The sequence below is a fragment of the Bos indicus x Bos taurus genome, chromosome 9 (genome assembly GCF_003369695.1).
Source record: "Bos indicus x Bos taurus breed Angus x Brahman F1 hybrid chromosome 9, Bos_hybrid_MaternalHap_v2.0, whole genome shotgun sequence".
NCBI lineage: Eukaryota > Metazoa > Chordata > Mammalia > Artiodactyla > Bovidae > Bos > Bos indicus x Bos taurus.
Window position 1 is genome coordinate 19,440,888 of NC_040084.1, and position 20,171 is coordinate 19,461,058.

General features: G+C 40.3%; 1 protein-coding gene across 1 annotated transcript in view; it reads left to right on the forward strand.

The window, feature by feature from the left end:
- Positions 1-15,787, forward strand: part of SH3BGRL2 (SH3 domain binding glutamate rich protein like 2) — a 72,161-nt gene extending 56,374 nt beyond the window's left edge. Inside the window, exons 3-4 of the mRNA XM_027550992.1 lie at positions 8,689-8,769; positions 12,766-15,787. Of these exons, the coding sequence (XP_027406793.1) occupies positions 8,689-8,769; positions 12,766-12,777 (93 nt within the window). The 3' untranslated portion in view covers positions 12,778-15,787. The remainder of the gene's footprint in view (positions 1-8,688; positions 8,770-12,765) is intronic.
- The last annotated feature ends 4,384 nt before the right edge of the window (positions 15,788-20,171 follow it).

A 20,171-nucleotide genomic window follows, 5' to 3' on the forward strand; every position in this document is an offset into this window, starting at 1 on the left:
TGGACAGTATTTGCTTTTTTCTTTAGAGGATGAGAAATTGGAATTCATGTAGCTTCTCTCATTTCTCCCTCATTTTGACTTACAAACGCATGCACACACATCCTGTGGGTTCACACATATGGCATTGCTAAAGTTTAGAACAGTGACTTGTCTTCTGTACCTGTAATAACTATTCTATACTATGTAAATATGTCACATTTATATTGTTTTAGACATATTATTTTCTACAGAACTGTTTAGTTGTGTGAGCAGTTGTAACGGAGGATATAATCCTATTTTATTAAATTCCTGTGGCTTAAAGGAGAATGACTTTATTAGTGAGAGATTCTCGTAACTGACTTTAGCCTTTGCACTTACTCCTCTGGGTATTTATTAAACTTTTATTGCTGGTTGCCTTTGCTATGTTTAGCACAAAGTTTTTTCCCACCCAGTTTCAATGGGCGCTTGGGTAGATGTGTTTGCTTGCTCTGCCGTCTTGTATCAGAGCAGTCAGAAATGTTAAACATAAGTTAGGAATCTTAAATCTTCAGCTTTGGGCTTAATTCGTATATTTGGTATTTGGCCTAAAAGTTGTTGAATAAAGCTATCTTAGACAATCGCATCTTGCCTGTCCTACCGGGATTGGAGCCATCAACTATTTTTTCCTTCTATATCAAGATTTCACAAAATGGACTATAGCATTAATGGTTCTTAACCACTGAATGAAGACATTCTGCTCAGAGGCTACTCTCAGACTTGAAAGAAATTTCAGGAAGGAGTCTGTGTGCATTTGCAGCAGCAGTAACTCTTGTAGTCTTAGCAAGCATGTTTTAGAAGAGTTTCTCCTTTGGGGTAAACCACATTCTCTTTGGCTCATTTGGAGGTGGTTGCTGCCCTGTTTCCTTACGGGCCACGTGTTGTTTGTGCTCCCTGTGGTCTTCTGTTTGGAAAGGCCCTCGGCGTGTGGAAATAATATGGGTTTGTCACATAATTGTCATCAACTTAGCGTGGGAAGCGATACTGCTTTTCAGAGTGGCTGCTGTGGGTTTTCCTGGCCATTCTCTTAGGGAACGCTTAAAGGGCAAAGAACTTTAAAGCCTTTGTCTCAAATGCTTGTCCAGTCCATAATAGTCTAACCATGGTGAACGGGTAATGTTCTTAAGTAAGCTCTGTGGATGAATGAAACTATTGTGAGCTCTACCTGTTGTAGATTTTATCATGAGCTTATAAATGTCTCTAACATTGGTTTTCACTTGAAAAGCAAACCCAAGTATAGGTAATGGAAGCTTTTTTCCCCCCCTTTTTCTTAACAGCTGTTTAAGCTCTATTCTTCTTAAAATTGCAGCATTTAGATAAATATCCCATTTGTAACAGTGCTCAGTTATGCTGATATCCTTATAGCCCAGAATTTTTTTCTTTTCCTGAGTAAGTTGGCACTAGAAGCAGAGTGAATTTTTCAGCCTTTGTTTTAAATGTACCAGCTTCTGAAACTGAATGTTTTTTTTTTTTTTCTTGTATATGCTTTATGTACGTGTACTTTTCTCCAAAGGTGATATTAACTGATTATTATATTCTGTAGTCACAGGAATTGTCTTACAATGTGCAGTTTGCAGATGTGTATTTACAAACACTTTATAGAGAGTGTTTTTGAGTATAAGAAATTCAGCAAGCCCATTTAGAAACTTTATAGTGAGTTTTAAAAATGCAGTGCTTTTAACTTCTGCAGTATATGCCCTAGTGTGTTTTCTTTTAAATAGAAATGAATTTTGTTAAGAAAGCCAATCTTTCTCTTTTACTGGGGAATGCCTAAGGCCATAATATAAGAACTTCTATCTTAATAGGAGGTGATTTTAAAATTTCTAATACTGTTTGACTCAAATTAGATCATACTGTTTAGTTTATTATCTCTAAAAGAAGGTATTAAGAAGGTCTAGATTTTAAACTATCAATCACTTACTCTTTGTCTCAACATGACAAAGAAAATAACTTCTTACAATTTGAGATTCATCAGAGCACTCAAAAGCTTTTATATGTCAGAAGGTACATTTTTTACATGATGATTTAAAATCTATAAGTAACTTAGAGTAGAAATAGAACTTACTCAAATTACATTACTAGCATGAGATTACCTAAAACATGATCTGTTGGTCATTTATTAACAGACATAGCTCATCACCTTCTTTGCCTGGTGTGTGTCAGGTACTGTTCTCACACTGACTTTTAAAAATAGTTTCCTTTGAATTATTTTGCTTTTAAAGTTAATTGCCAAATTTTGTATTCATCACTCCAGAAGGAATTAATTACCTTAGGTGACAATTTCTAAACTGTTGGCAGCATTCGATTTAATATTCAGGTCAGAAGCCCTCTGGCCAGAGTGTAATATGTTAAAGGTTCATAAACTAAAAGTAATGGTTATAACTTTTATAACAGAAATACAGTTTAAGAGAATTTTTTATATAAATAAGTAATGTTGCCGTTCTGAGATTTCTAAATGTCTGACATTTCTAAATAACTTTGGTTGATGACTATTCTTTGTTGATGACTGATCTAATTTTTAAGAGTAAAATAGTATTAGAAATTTTATTTTTTATTTTTATTTTTTAAAATTTTATTTTATTTTTAAACTTACATAATTGTATTAGTTTTGCCAAATATCAGAATGAAATCACCTCCTATTAAGAATAGTTTTGGTTCAGTGTGGTTAAATGGATCGTTTATAATGTTACATATTTTTCTCTATGTGTACATAGTCTGTCTTGTTTTATATGTATGAAACTTGCTTGTGAGAGTTGACTTTATTTCTAGTTTTGTGATGTGGAGAACTGTTATCATTTTAAGATTAAGGTTTTGAATATAGACACTGAAACCTGCATTAAACATATTAAGTCTTGTTGTAACTTGCCTTTTAATCTTTTGCATGCACTATATTTTCATGTTAGCACTTTGGTCTTTAAAGAAAATTCACACTACATCTGTAGAGATAGAGTGAGGTACTGTTTCTCATTTTTCATTTTTTATATTATTAGTTTTTTTTCCATTCCTCTGTTTTCACACTGACATCAGAGATTATTCATTAGGTAGAAACAGGTAAAAAGGTCTTTCTGAATTCAAGAGCAGGGATAACATTTTGATAACAAAGTCACTAGTCCTCAATTTTTTTTTTTTTCTCTCACTTTTGGCCCTTCCCTTACCTGTTCTATTAAATCTGTTTCCTGTTCAGAGAGGGGTAAACTCTTCAAACAAGTATCTCTAGGAACTGGAATACATGGACTAGACTTTACATCTGGACAACAGCCAACAGCCCTTTTAAGAGCAGCTTCACTGAATGCACCATCATTTTATCGAGTTCTGGAGCTTCAAGGGGCTTTGGTCGTGTCTGATACAGAAGTAAGAAGCCGTCTGAGGAGGCTAAATGAGTTGGTCGTGGTCGTGACTTAGATAGTAGGTTGTTTGATTGTATGTACCACTCAATTTCCCAGAAACGAAGGTGTGACAGACATTGGTTTGGTTCAGTTAGAACCAGAGCCGTTGTAATGAAGACAGGAATGGACAGACTGGAGATATATTTTGGAGGAAGAGTTGATCATGCTCAATTGTGGAACTGATGTAGAAGGTTAGGGAGAGTTAAGAATTAAAACAGCTGTCACACAACTCTCATACAACCCCCTCTTCTCCCCAAGGAGCAATAAGTCTTGAAGGAGAGGACTTGAGTGGAGGGTGATATGATCAAATTTGCATTTGCTTGTTTGTTTGGGGTTTTGCCCTTTTAATCAGGGGTATAGTTGCTTTACAATAGTGTGTTGGTTTCTGTTGTACGATGAAGTGAATCAGCTCTATGTCTACATATATGCCCTCCCTCATGAACCTCCCTCCCACCCCCCACCCCATCACAACCTGCTAGGTTACCACAGAGCCCTGAGCTGAGCTCCGATTTACAGCTTTAAAGGATAAGTACATCCTCACTTGAGAATGACTGGGGGGATGGGTTAGACTGGAAGGTGGTTGGTGTGTTGAGGTGCTATTGCAGATGTCTAGCTTGACTTAGGGCAATGAGACTGATGTAGAAAAATAGAGAGGTTGAAAGGATATGTAAGATAGTTATTGGTTGAGGGAAGAGTGGAGCTCTCTGACGCCTTGGTTTCTGACTAGTAGTAGAGCCTGTTAGATGGCGATGCCACTCTTCTGAGAGGTCTGGCTTGTGGGATAGAAGGAAGAGCATGAATTGTCATTTAGAACTATTACGTTTAAGAGTCTATGAACAGGGCTTCCCTGCTGATCCAGTGGTTAAGAATCTGCCTTGCAATGCAGGGGACACCAGTTTGATCCGTGGTTTGGGAAGACAACACTTGCCACAGTGCAGCTAAGCCCATGAGCCACAACTATTCAAACCTGCGCTTTGGAGGCCAGGCTCTGTAACAAGATAAGCCACTGCAGTGAGAAGCTTACACACTACAACTAGAGCCCACACAACAACAAAGACCCCCAAATAAATACATAATGCTTATTTATTAAAAATAAATGAATAAATTTTATTTAGTTATTAAAAATAAAATGATTTTTATTTATAAAAATAAATGATACCATTTATGTATTAAAATAAATAGTATTTATTAAAACAAACATTTATTAAAACAAACAATATTATTTATTAAAAATAAACACCTAAATTATTTTATAAAGTAAATTATTTATAATAAATAAATAAATTTTGAATTAAAAAAATATATATTTTAAACGAGTCTATGAACAGTTGCTTACTTGGAATCAGAGTTGATAGGAGAATCAGCGCTAGGGATCTGAACTTAATTAGAACCACGGCTTTGAGTGAGATTCCATAAGGGAAAGAATTTAGATCAAGTAGTGGCAGAATATGGTGTGGAGAGAAACAAGTCCACCAGTTTTCACATGGTAGATATCTAAAAGGATGAGATAAGCTGATGTAGCTTAGCACTCGTCCTCCTGTTACCACACTGAATATAAGCGGCAAATGATCAGGTAGAGAAAATATGTGTCAAGGATTATTTCCTGAACCAAGGCCAGTAAAATGCTACTCAGCTATTTAGATCTACCTTTGTTACAAAGAATATCAGTAACAACATTTTCAGTTCATGGAATTTTGCCTAAATTCTACATCAAATTGAGATATAATTTTTATTAAAAGTTTTCCGTGAAGAAAAATTCTATGAAACCTATAATACCTAGAGTCATTTGAAACTTCCAAGTGCTCCACTGACATCTTCTCCACTAAGTGTCTCATACAGTTGCTCAAATTTAACATTTTGAAAGTCAACTTCAACCTTATCCTCAAACCTGCTTTTTTCCTCTGGTCTTTCCCCTTAAGTCACAAAGCTCAGACCTTCTTTAATTTTTTTTTTTTCCAAAAAAATTTTTTTTATTGAGCTATAGTTTTTACAATATTGTATGTTTCAGGCATACAGCAGTGATTCACAATTTTTAAAGGTTCTACTCTGTTTATCAGTTCAGTCAGTTCAGTCGCTCAATCGTATCCAACTCTTCGACCCCATGGACTGTAGCATGCTAGGCCTCCATGTCTATCACCAACTCCTGGAGTTCACCCAAAGTCATGTCCATTGAGTCGGTGATGCCATCCAACCGTCTCATCCTCTGTCGTCCCCTTCTCCTCCCGCCCTCAATCTTTCCCAGCATCAGGGTCTTTTCAAGTGAGTCAGCTCTTTGCATCAGGTGGCCAAAATATTGGAGTTTCAGCTTCAGCATCAGTCTTTCCAGTGAACATTCAGGACTGATTTCTTTTAGGATGGACTGGTTGCAGTCCAAGGGACTCCTTGCAGTCCAAGGGACTCTCAAGAGTCTTCTCCAACACCACAGTTCAAAAGCGTCAATTCTTCGGCACTCAGCTTTCTTTATAGTCCAACTCGCACGTCTGTACATGACTATGGGAAAAACCATAGCCTTGACCAGATGGACCTTTGTTGGTAAAGTATGCTGCTGCTACTGCTGCTAAGTCGCTTCAATCGTGTCCTCTGCTGGTGCTGCTGCTAAGTCACTTCAGTCATGTCCGACTCTGTGCGACCCCATAGACGGCAGCCTACCAGGCTCCCCCGTCCCTGGGATTCTCCAGGCAAGAACACTGGCGTGGGTTGCCATTTCCTTCTCCAATGCATGAAAGTGAAAAGTGAAAGTGAAGTCGCTCAGTAGAGTCTGACTCCTAGCGACCCCATGGACTGCAGCCTACCAGGCTCCTCTGTCCATGGGATTTTCCAGGCAGGAGTACTGGAGTGGGGTGCCATCGTCTTCTCTGGTCGTGTCCCCTACATACAAAGAAGTTCTGTTCTGAGAGCACGATCATAAGTTCAATGTGTTCATGAGTCCAGCGAAGTTAGCCTAGGTACCCTGCTAACACAGTCAGCTTTGTACCGCTGCTTTTATGCTTGCTTCCAGACATCCTGTGCTTGGAATAAAGACACTGTACTTACTGTACTCTATACACAAAAGCACATATAAGTACACAAAAGCACAGCCAATTGTAGAGGATGCATACTCAGGACAGTGTATACCAGACATGTGAACTTTCGTGATTGGACATGGAAGCATACATTCGCATCTTTGAAAGTTCACAACTTGAAGGTTCGTATGTAGGGAGCTCACTATATAGATCATTCTGCTTGCTCCCTTACTCAGAACCCGCACATGATTTCCTTTTGTGCTTAAGGTAAAATTCAAAATCTTTCTCTTGCTTTCTCAAGTCTGGCACATGCTGATCCCAGTCATATCTGCCAGCTTTGCTCTTCCTTGTTGTTATTTCCTGTCCCAAAGGCTCCTATCCCAACCCCTCACTTATCTAATTCTGTTCATTCTAAAAAAATTCAGCTTAAAACTCCCATTTTCCAAGGAAGTATTTGCTGAAGTCTCCTTCTTTAGAGGTGTTTCTCCTTCTTGGCATGGTCAGGGAAGGCCGCTCTTTGGGGTGACTAGCCTCAGGGCTGATCTGAAATGACAGCAGGAGTGATTGCTCCAAGATCTACAGAAGGAGCTGTGCATGCATCCCTGGGGCTGGGATGACTGGGCACAAAAAATCAAGCTGCCTTCAAGCCAGACGAGACTCAACTTACTAAAACACTTGGACGACAGACAGAGTCTCTACGCAAAGGCAAATCATTAAAAGATTTTTCATCCACCGAGGCCTGCTTTGCAAGAAGCAGATCTCCACTCTGAGTCATCGACTCTCATTTAGATTCCTAGACAGGTTTCAAAAGTATTTGTAATGCCACTGACCCAGCTCAGCAGCGGCTTCATTAGGGCTCAGTGACTCATGTACAGGGTGCCCATACCTGGTTTCCTCTTGGGCAAGAAGCATCATAGAATACAAAAAGCATTGATTTCAATACCAATGAAACTTGGGCCCAAATCTCAGTCCTCTTACGCATCAGCTGTCAACCTTGGATACCATAATTATTTGCTCTGAGCCAGTTTCTAACCTGGTGGTGGGTATTAAATAATATGCTGGACTTCCCTGGTGGTCCAGTGGTTAAGAACCCTCCTCGCCAATGTGGGAATGGGGTGGGGGGTGGGGTGGGCTGGGGATGGGACAGGGGAGGTGGGGGGACGAGTTCCCTCTCCATTCCCGGAAGATTCCACATGGCGTGGAGCAGCTAAGCGCATGCGCCACAGCTACTGAAATCCAAGCGACCTAGAGCCTGTGCACTGCAACGAGAGAAGCTGCTGCAATGAGAAAGCTGTGCGCCGCGACGAAGAGGAGCCCTCGCACACTGCTACTAGAGGAAGAAGCCCGTGTACAGCAGTGAAGACCCAGCATAACCAAAAATTAAATTAATAATTTTGCCAAAACTTCTCCCATTAAAAATTATGAAATAACCTTTGAATGATGTTCGGTGTCTGATGATAAGACACCGAACCCAAAGCAAATGCCTACCACTCATGCTGATCATTGTCTGCTTGCAACGTTTATCCTCTGCATAAAGTGACCCAGGGGACTTATGTCAGATTTTAAGACCCACCCCCCCACCCCCAACCTTCACATCAGCTCAGCAACTGTGTAGTATTATACAGGCAGACTTTGGAAAAGAAAACAAGTGATGAAAACATTGGCCAGAACCCCTTCATGGCTTCTCTCTCGAAAGTAGGAAGAGAAAAGTGATTCTGTGTCTGAGGCAAAGATAAATGTTAGAATATTTCCTCCTTGAGGTTTTACTTCTTTTTTTTTTCTTCTCTCCCTGAAGACATAGTCTCAAAGAATGTGGAGAAACTTCAAAAGCAGAATAGAAGCACGCACATTGACACATGGAAACCTTTACAACTTTCTGTTTACACAGTGATTTTTTTTTAAGCCCTACATAACAAAATATCAAGAGTGGAATTGGGAGGCTGCCTTCCAGATTGAAATGCTTAAGTAAAAATCTTGGGTCAGAGTGACTCCACACAAATAAATGTTGGTTTGACACGCGAGTGAGCATGTTCTGACTTCCTTTCTGTTGTTGATGGTTTACATTTTAATTCCTGTCACAGGCTTTGGATTAAAAATGTGTTGCCTTCATCATCACGCTCACATGTTGAGACTCAAACAGAGCAAATCCAGTAGATTTATGTAGCTTTTCCCTAGCCTGGATGGAACAGCGGTACATTTTTTATTGACATAAAGACTTTGTCAAAAGCACCAAGTACAAAGATGGTTGTTTGCTTTTGTTTATTTTCTCCTTCTCCTTTTTCTAGGATTATGACAGTTTCTTTGAATCCAAGGAGAGCAACACAGTCTTTTCATTCTTAGGCCTGAAATCACAGTTGGCGTCAAAGGTAGGTTAGTCTTTTCTTGGTTTAAAACGTGTCTTGAGTTGTTCTCAGGGATTGAGGTAAAAGGAGTGTAGAGCTAGTCTTCCAGGTTTTCAGCTTTCGCTTTCTCAGGTGCACAGTTAGGACTGCCCAGGGTAAAGCCACATAAAGATGCCATTTTTTTTTCTTTCTTTCTCACTTTTAACTGTTGCTGTATATTAGAATTTATCTTTATTTAAAATTCAATTTATTCATAATTTGGACTTCCTTCTTTCAAGAAAAATTTAAGGTAGCAAAAAATCATAGGTGCTTCTTACTTTAAAGTGCAAGCTCACATTACTTTACCTTTTTTGAAAAAGAATCAAAGCCATGCTTTTAAGGTCTTCTCCTATTTAAGTCATTTACATTGGAAGGGGCATGATTTGCAATAACAAATGGTCAGCCTTGAACAAAGAATAATTCCTAAACTAGTCCAAGTGTTTTTGAAGCCACTTTATTGTGTCAGATGTCTTTTAGAAAATGTAAAAGCCTCAACCTTTTCTAATATTTAGAACTATAGATAATATATATTATTGTAACTTTGTAAAGCACATAAATTCATTTTCAAAATAAAAAATACCATTTCTTTGTTAAATAAGGTAATATTTTTAGTGTTATTTCCCCTTCAGAAAATACTTTTTTTTTCTGATTATGAAAATAGCCTAGACTCATTTTTAAAAATTGGGAAAATGCAAAATGTATAAAATAGAAAGTAAAAAGTCACCAGAGAAGACCACATAAACATTTTTGATGTATTTCCTTGCAGTCTTTATGTACATGGCAATGGAGGTTTTGACTGTATTTCAGATTGAGACTGAATTCTAAAGCATCTATTTTTAACACTGAGTTGAAATGAAACAGCATTACTGGGAAACTTTGATGTCTATAAGTAATAGGTCTTTTGAGGCCACCCGGGATCTGTACCATTTCTGGAGCACCTGTGGGAGGAAGGCAGAGACTATCAATAATACAAATTACACTCCAGGACCTGTAGCTCCTCGCCAGTGTGAAATTGTGCTTTGTTATACATCAGTGAGTCCACAGATGGTGGTGGGTGGTTTCTGTGCACATGTTTTAAACAGAGGCAAAACCCACACATAAAATATTTAAAGGCTCTTAAAGCTATTTTTATAAAGATGGAACATTGGAATACTTGGGAAAATGAAAGTATTTTTATAACGTGTTTCATATAAAGATATTAAACAATCCAGATTTATCTTCAAAGAACTGGAAAAAACTGGGATAAGAGCAGTCTAATGGATGCATAAATCCAGTGGACAGTGTCTGTGCAAACATCTTTGAAAAATACTGTGTGCTTGCCATCTTTGTTCTCATTTTCCCCTAAGATGTAGATTCCTTTGAGATTCTGTGGGCTGACTTTTTTTTACTCTTTGAAAATCTTTATATTCTCTTAGAAAGTTTTTAGGAAACCTATGATCTGTAAAATATGCATTCTCCCATAACTTGTGGTCCTGGGATTAAAGTTGGTCTTATGTTTTAAATGTTTTAATGGATTTATAATTTACATACCGTACATTTCCCTTGTTTTTACAATTCAGCGATTTTGGGTATATTTACAGGGCTGTGTAACTATCACCACAGGCATAGAGTTCATTTATTTATTTTTGGCTGCTCCGCATGTGGGATCTCTGTTCCTAACCAGGGATCAAACCCGTGCCGCCTGCACTGGGAGCATGGCGTCTTACCCACCGGACCACTAGGGAAGTCCCAGGGTTGGTTTTGATGCCACTGAGGTTTGCTGGATTTCAGGAGACCATCCCATCAGCAGTGAGGGCTCCGGGCATCCCCACCCATTCCGACCCCCGTTTTCAGACTCCCGAGTGAATCGTAACGTGAGCAGGGCCCATGGAGCCCAGGCGGAGGGCTGTGGTGCAATGTACCTGCTGCTCTCACGAACCATTCAAGGCCTCAAGCGTTAATAGCAGCTCATACGTCAGTCCCATAGAGGAGAAGTGCAAGTATCTTTTAGAGCAAATCAGCATCTCCCCCCTTTCTAGTTATTTATTTTGTGCTCAGTCATGTCCCTCTCTGCCATCCCAAGGACTGTAGCCCTCCAGGCTGCTGCCCTTGGGATTTTTCTGGCAAGAATACTGGAGTGGGTTGCCATTTTCTCCTCCAGGGGATCTTCCCGACCCAGGATCAAACCCATGTCTCCTGCATTGGCAGGCGGATTGTTTACTACTGACCACCTGGGAATCTCTATTTGTTTTGTACCTTGGGAGTAATTAATTATACAGTCTACACTCTTAAGGCCTAGATGGAGCCTTCATGGATGTAATATACTATACGATGGAGCCTCCTTTCCCGTCTTCTTTTCTACGCGCTCTGCAGCACAAGCACATAAAAGACAGAGCTAGCCCACCAGGGGACATAAAGACTGCATTAGCATCTGATTGCTCTGTGCAGCAGTGAGGGGAGAGAAGCTCAATAGGAAAAGAACATTCAGCACCCAGGTGTAGACACTGGCCAGAGTTCAGAGTGGATGGGACACAGGATGGTAGAAGGTCACAGAACGGTGGCCTGCAGGGCCACCATCCCATATAATGTGTGTGTGTGTGTGTGTGTGTGTGTGTGTGTATAATGGGATGATATATAGTCATGCTTCAGAATAAAATTTAATTATATTAAAGAAAAAACGTCCATGCAGGACAGACACATCCAGAGCCAATGTGCCCTGCATAATAATGAATACATTGAACACCAAGTTTGCTTCCAACTTTTTGCATTCTTAGTAGTACCCAGAAACATCCTTGTAGCTACTAACACTCTGCTGCATGTACATTTTTAAAGAATTCAAGTGAGTTGCTGATACTTAAAATACTGATTTCTCACATTTCTCTATTCCTTGAATTGTACAAACCCTGGTTGGGAGTCGGGGAGCAGAGGCACACCCTCCTTTCTGGATGTCTGGAGCTCACTGTGGTACCTACCTACGAGAAAAAGACCTTTTCATGAATAACTGTCAAAGGAAATCATCAGCCTCATTCTCATAATAGACTCAAAACAGAGCCTGAAATGGAAGTTTCTGCTTTCGGATCACCCCATTCAGGGCTGATATTGAAAACGTGTAGCCACCAGTAAACCCTGAGCACTGAACCAATAGGGGGCTCCTCTCAGAGCTCCCAGCCCCCGCCCACACCAGGGGTCAGCCATCCAGCTGTTGGATCATGGTGGCTCTTGAGGGCCCGGAGCCCTCACAGCTTTTTACCAATAGGTGTGGTAGTGTTCCCCTCGGGTTACCCTCTGCGGGGCCCCTGAGTGAGGTAACTGCCCCCACCCCACTCACCCAGGTGCAAGAGGCATTTCATCAGTGTTGGAAACAGGTGGCTTCCTTTCTCCTTTTCTACTTGGCAGGTCAGGTGGGTGTGACTTACATCTGGGCTCTGATCCTGAAACCTAGGATTCGCTCTTACCTATTACATGAAGGGAGAAGGCAATGGCAACCCACTCCAGTGTTCTTGCCTGGAAAATCCCATGGATGGAGGGGCCTGGTGGGCTGCAGTCCATGGGGTCGCTAGGAGTCGGACACGACTGAGCGACTTCACTTTCACCTTTCACTTTCATGCATTGGAGAAGGCAATGGCAACCCACTCCAGTGTTCTTGCCTGGAGAATCCCAGGGACGGGGGAGCCTGGTGGGCTGCCGTCTATGGGGTCACACAGAGTCGGACACGACTGAAGTGACTTAGCAGCAGCAGCAGCATCACATGAGGGTGATTATTGTGATTCCCAACCTCTCTGTTCCCTGATGTTTCAAATATCACTGCCAGGGTCCAGTGGTTAAGACTCCATGCTCCCAGTGCAGGGGGTGGGGGTTCAACCCCTGGTCGGGGAACTAAGATCCCACATGCTGCATGGTGCGGCCAATAAATAAATGAATAAGTAATATAGATCACTTGCCAGGGTGAATTTTCTTGTCCATGTAATGCAATAACTAGCTTTTTTTTTTTTTTTTTAATAGGCAGAATCTTAGCGAAGACAAGTGGAAGAGATGGAGATGCATTTCAGAGTCCCCTCTGGTACTCGGCGCACACCTGCTTACCTAATGCATCACTGTGACAGAAGCCACATGCGTTTTCAGTAACTTTGCTTGCCATGGAAAAGGTGTTTGGGGAAGACTTGGGTCTAATGGGATTGCATGATCGCTTTAAACCAAATCAGGACTGTGGTGGGTTTTTTTCTTATTTTCAAAATTACCTGCAGTTGCCTCACTTTACCCGGAGGAGCTGTCACCTGCTCCAGGTGTGCTTCCTGAATGACTGAGTGATAAGCGGGTGGCACCATCAGAGAGAAAATACTGGGTCTGCCCTGGTTTGTCGTTGATGCCAGGATTGCTCAAACCTGCTTCTCTTCTAACTACCTAGGTGATATCCTTGAAATTAGTCTGCCAGGCTTTTAGAATATTTTGATCAGAAAGAAAAATAGCAATGTTGGTTGACAAAGGGCTGAAGGTCTTTGCTGCAGAATCACAAATATTCCAGTGCTTTGTCATAACTGTAGAAAAAGTTAGGTGCTCTAGCCTCCTTTTGGTGATGGAAATTATTACCCCTATAAATCCTCCAAGATCCTCCTGATGTGTCCAGAAATCATAGTTGATTATAGTATATGATCAGAACCGAGTTATTGGGATGAGAAGAATTGCTATTTTGAAAAATACATGTTTCTTTATCTCTTGCAAGGGGCAAGTCTCACTTAATACATAAGATTGCATAAAAGGTATATTTCAAGAGGTGCACTGATTAGATAGTAAATTTATAGGGGATATTATCTGACTCATATCTGAAAGCATTTCAGCTCTAGCAACTTAGTATGCATAAGTGCACATATATTTTTGAATGCAGCTCCCCTAACTAGTAGCTGCTTATATATTTTGTGAAAGGATTATATTTTTTGAGAAAGGAAGATCTTGGTTAGATGTATTTTGGGAACCCTTGATGAGGCATATTAAAAAAATAACTAATATTGCTATACATTTTAATTTTTTTTTTCCTGTGTTACTTTTCATTGGTCCTCTCACTCTGCCAACTCATATTTCTGGCCAGTGCACAGTCCCAGATTTTCAGAGTAATGTAGATACATGTTCTTATTCCATGTATGAGCACTAGTGATTTTTCAGAACAAAGTACGTACAAGAAAGAGGCTGTCAGAGATTCACTCTGGATAGTACATGGCATGTGAAGTCTCTGTTCCCTTTGAAGTGGATGCAGATAAATACTGAACCTGTCTACTTCATTAAGGCAGAGGCTCCTTTTACTGCATCCTTGTCCCTGCTCACATTTCTTAAGAGTTTTTAGTTGCCAAACCTGGGAATAGTCTTGCATAGGATAAACTCTTAGAGGACTGTGTAAGATATTCTGCTATTCTCAGCATCCTGATGGTGGACTTGCCCTTTGGATTCTGAGCAGGAAGTTTGTATGAAAGGAAAAGAACAAAAGAATTGAGTTCCTGTCACCTGTGTTTTCTCTCCCTCCAACTTGCTAAATGTGGACTCTTCTAAAGAACTTGTTGAATGCTAAAGCTGACATCCCCAGCCTGAGGTTTGCAGTCCAGGGCTATAACCAGAAGGAAAGCATTCAACTGATTCCTACTTGACTGGAACAGACACTTAATCCACAGTTTTCTCTCCAAGGAAAGTTGCTGTGAAATCATGAGTATGACTGCTTAGTTGGCATTAGGTACAATCCAGGTCACATTCCACTTGATAAATCCCAGGGACTATCCAGGAAATTGTTTTTGAACTGGGTATTGTGTTAAAGTCTGATAAGACTTAGTATTTCTTTTTAAGATACGATAGTTTAAAACATTAATGTTACTGTGATCTAACTTACGTTTTGTCTGCTCTTGCCAGTGAATACCAAGAAGCAACTTGGTAAGATTGAATCTTTGGGAGTTAAATTCTGGGGTCATAGGATCAATACAATACTTGCCAATACCAAGAAAGCTACTCAGACTTGTTTGTCTCAAAACTTTTGAATTACTCTGATTGTAGTAGATTCTCCTAAGCAGACTAGATGAATAGGAGAGCTAAATTATTATTATTACAGTTACACACCATCTACCTTCACTTGTACTTTTTTTTTTTGATCAGCAAAGAAATAGGAGAGACCAGCTTGAGCTGGTATTGTGCTTGTAATGAGTGAGCTTAGAAGTGCATTGGGTGGTATTTCCCATGGTATCCAGGCTCCGCGAAGTCCAGAGGGTATTGCTGTCTGGGCTTACCTGAGCCACACTGTGTTCAGATAATATCATGCCCTTACTTGTGTTGTTTTACCAGCTAAATTCCAAACACGTAATGATTTTCTTCATCCCTTCTTTAACTAGCTGCCTTTAGATCTGGATAATCACCTAGGAAAGAAGTGGATGGGAATTGTAGACATAGATATTATATCAGGAGCATTTCAAGACAGACTTTTTCTTTCCTATAGCAGGCTTGTTGGAACAAAGGATATGTGCTGCTAAAAAATCAGATTATGCCTTTTTAAAATTAGACACAATACAGAGTGCCATCCTGCTAGGTATATGCAGACCAGAAGAAAATTTATTTGGGGAAGTACTTGTTTTTCCAGATTCTGGCATTCTGTTAAAATCAAAGAGGAGAAAAGGAAGATTTTTTTTTTCCTCTCAGGCTCTAATATATTTTAGATTTGTTTCTGTTTTATAGATTTATCCAGTACTCCCACGTAGATGTTTTTATATTACATGAATTTAATAATGAACTAAACTTATTTGTCCTCTGTTGTTGAAGGGTACCAAAGCCTCTTGCTGTTTTGTTTTTTTTTTTAATTTGATTCTGCTATATAGGGTTTTGCTTTTTCTACAGATGCTTTTCATTTAATATCTTTTCTAAAGTGTCAAGACCCACTTTGATCTGCAAAATTATTGTTTTTAGATTTCAATTTGTATGCATTTGTTTCTAAAGGCATTGGTGAAATGTCAGATTTTATATTCAGCATTAAAGAGGAATAAATTCCCGAAAACCCACAGTCTGGAAGTGGAGTGTTTGTTCCCTACCATGTCTTAGACCTTTCCTGATTTTACTTTTGTGTTTGTTTGAATCTTCCTACTTAATTGGGCTGCTCAACTCCATACCTGAAAGCTATAGATTAGTTGTAAAAATGCATATGGCTCATTGAGCACTCAAAGAGACAGTTACACATGTGTGTGTGTGTGTATTGGAGGTGACTGCAGAATCATCTGTGTGTGTATTGGAGGTGACTACAGAATCATCTCAGTGTGTGCGTGTGTAATTGGAGGTGACTACAGAGTCATCTGTGTGTGTGTGTGTATTGGAGGTGACTGCAGAATCATCTCAGTGTGTGTGTGTGTGTGTAATTGGAGGTGACTGCAGAATCATCTGTGTGTGTGTGTGTGTGTTGGAGGTGACTGCAGAATCATCTCAGTGACCAGGACCAAGAATGGCGTTAAATCACTCATCCCTTGCTTGGTTCAAATGCCTGACAGTGGTTTCCTGAGTACACTGAAGCGCTGGGCTGTGGATTCTCTTCCCTTGGTTGGTTTAGTCACTAAGTCATGTCTGACTCTTGCAACCCTATGGACTGTAGCCCGCCAGGCTCCTCTGTCCAGGGATTTTCTAGGCAAGAACACTGGAGTGGGTTGCCATTCCTTCTCCATCGCTTCCCTAATTCTGTGCAAAAAAAAAAAAGAAAAAGCAGTGTAGCCGCAACCTGTAGTAGCAGGGCTCCGTTTGCTGCAGCCACTTCTGAAGGCAGAAGATATTTCTGAAGGCAGTGTCTGAAGTTAAGCACATCCCTGAACTGTTTCTAACCTTAGACACCAAGACGAGGGAGGCGAAGGAGGAGATAAAGAGTACAGGCTGTCAGTTTCCAGAAAAGTGCTAAATTGTGAAACCAGGGAAGCCAAGTAAATCCCCGCCTACTTGTAACCCAGATTTTCCAACTTGGTAGTTTTCTGGCAGTGCGGGCCAGGTTAGTTTGGTCACCCAGTTAATCAGTATGTGTTGCGCCCCTAGAACATGAGGGGGACTGTCTGAGCAGGACGATAGTCTCAGGCCTCCAGGAAGAGAGAAACAGAGAAGCAGTCACAGCAAGGACAGCGGGTGGTGATTTGAGAGACAGGTAAGTTCAGTGTTCTGGGTGATGGTTCATCTGAAACGTGGTATATAATCTTTTTCTTTGTATGTTTGAACCATTCTGGTTTTTTAAATTGTCTCATACCTGCAGTGGAATCAGCATGCACGTGCACAGACACACACGTATGTGATACATACGCTGCCACATAAAGAAAAATATACACACCCAGTAGTGTCTGCCAGCAGCTTCCTGCCGTCCCTTTGTGGCACCACGTGGCCTTCCCTGACCCTACCCTGTCCCCATTTAATAGTGGGAGACCATCCTGAACGCTGTGTTGATCGTAACCTTTCTGTCCTTTATTGTTTTACCATTGTGTAGATACCTAAACGGAGAAGGCAATGGCACCCCACTCCAGTACTCTTGCCTGGAGAATCCCATGGACGGAGGAGCCTGGTGGGCTGCAGTCCATGAGGTCGCTAGGAGTCGGACATGACTGAGGGACTTCACTTTCACTTTTCACTTTCATGCATTGGAGGAGGAGGTGGCAGCCCACTCCAGTGTTCTTGCCTGGAGAATCCCGGGGACGGGGGAGCCTGGTGGGCTGCCATCTATGGGGTCGCACAGAGTCAGACACGACTGAAGTGACTTAGCAGATACCTAAATGTACATATCTTGAATGAATGGAATTAAACTGTATTCTTCTGTCGCCTTCGTTTTTATGTTCACTGCTTTTGGGCATAATCATCTTGAAGCAAGTACCCTAGCTTGTTTATTTTCACTGCTAAGTATTAGTTCACTGTATAAATATATCACAGTTTTTCCCTTCTCCATATGGAAACACACCTTTCTTTGAAATAGAAAAAGGAAATGTTGCTATGAACATTCTTCTGGTGATTTCTGGGGCACATACACAAGTAGATGTAAACCTTGAATGGAATTGCTATATCACACGTGCTATAAGGCACATCGTTAACCTAAATAGACAAGGCTAAGTTGTTTTCCAAAGTAATGGTACCTACTGACAATCCTACTGGGATTCTAGAATTTCTGGTGCTCTCGATCTCACCAGGGTTTACGATCATCAGACTCAACATTTTGCCAAGCTGAGGAGTGTAAAATGGTATCTTGTGGTTTCATTTATTTGATTACTAACACGACAAATATGTTTTACTATGAGAATTCCTATTTCTTCTTCCTGGAAATCCCTCTTAGGTCTTCTACCATTTTTTCTATTGTGTGTTTTTTTTTTAATTAAATTTTGAAAGTTCTTTCTAGTTTTATTGGTAAATGTTTAATAAAGTAGAAACCATATTTAGAGTTAAAATTCTTCTGAAATTATTTCCAAAATTATGAAAAAAGCATGTGAAACTTTATTCTATTTGAGGGAAATAAATGTGTAAATTATGTGTTATGTGCTAATTTTCACCTCCTCAGCATCTCAGCCTAGAGAAGATGTACTTTGGAAACCTCTGTACGTCCTGGAGGAGGAAATGGTTACCCACTCCTGCATTCTTGCCTAGAAAATCCCATGGACAGAGGACCCCGACGGGCTACAGTCTAATGGGTCGCAAAGAGTTGGACACTACTTAACAAGTGAGCACACAGACACACACACAAACTATGCTCTCAAAGTGTTCTTTCTTTGAGGTAATTTTAAGGCTCATCAATTCCAGTTATTTGGTAGGAAATTAATGTGATTTATTTTCCTGCTGCAGAATAAAACCAAAAGGAAATCTTTATGTAGACTGCATGTTTGTTTATGCACAATTCCTTTGTATGTCACTATAGAATAGGCTTACAGCAATAGGCCAAAATGATGTTATACTTAAAAGGATATTTAAAAAATAATTTTTTTGTAGGGCACACAGTTTTGAGGGCATTAGCCTGTTAAGACCCCCTTTGCCCGGCAAAGGAATAAAGCTATTCTTTTCTCCTTCACCCGTTCTCCACCAGAATAATTTTTTTGAGTTGAAGGAGATTGTATTGAACCTATTCTCATAAATAATTCTTAAACTGAATGGAATATCACCATCATGTGAAGAAACCCAGTATGTTGTGACTGTTGTTGTTCAGTCACTAAGTCATGTCCAAGTCTGTGACTCCATGGACTGCAGCAAGCCTGGTTTCCCTGTCCTTCACTGTCTCCCGGAGTTCGCTCATTTGTCCATTGTGTCAATGATGCCATCCAACCATCTCATTCTCTGTCGTCCCCTGCTCCGCTGCTCAATCTTAACCCAGCATAGGGGTCTTCTCCAGTGAATCAGCTCTTCACATCAGGTGGCCAAAGTTACGGAACTTCAGCATCAATCCTTCCAATGAATATTCAGGGTCAATTTCCTTTAGGATTGACTGGTTGGATTTCTTTGCAGTCCAAAGGACTCTCAAGAGTCTTCCCCAGTACAATTCAAAAGTATCAATTCTTTTGTACTCAGCCTTCTTTATGGTCCAACTCTCACATCTATACATGACTACTGGAAAAACCATGGCTTTGACTGTATAGACCTTTGTCAGCAAAGTGATGTGAATGTTTTCATATCTGGTTGGCAGGTATAAGAACAAGAAACTACAGTGTAGTCTTCTGCTGTTGCTGCTAAGTCGCTTCTGTCGTGTCCAACTCTGTATGACTCCACAGACAGCAGCCCACCAGGCTCCCCGAAAGGCAAGAACACCGGAGTGGGTTGCCATTTCCTTCTCCAGTGCATGAAAGGGAAGTCGCTCAGTCGCGTCCGACTCTTAGCGACCCCATGGACTGCAGCCTACCAGGCTTCTCCGTCCATGGGATTTTCCAGGCAAAAGTACTAGAGTGGGGTACCATTGCCTTCTGAGGTTCCTGCTAATCAGGGGGCAGTTTTTCATGGGCCAAGGACTCTGGCATTTGAAAGCATAGTAACTGAAAACTTGGTACTGTTTACAATGAATGGCACAAAGATTTAGACCTTTTTTTTTTTTTTTTATTAAAACAGCAGTCCACACTCTTGTAATATACATCCTTTGGGTTCTATAATCATAAACTTCACTGTCAGCAGACTTTTCACTGAAAAAGCTCTAGTGCAAATATCTATCATCATTAATGTAATGGAAACGAAAGCTCAATAGTAAGAACAGCTGCTCAGTGTGGTTCCAGCAAGCCACATAGAATTATTGGGCACTTGAAATGTACTTGGCTGACTTTGTTATGTGCTGTGAATTTAAAATATGGTTCATACTTTGAAGACTTATGAAAAAATAAAATATCTTAATTTTTATATTGATTACATTTTAAATGATAATATTTTGGACATATTGGTTTAAATGTTAAAAACTTATTTCACCTTTT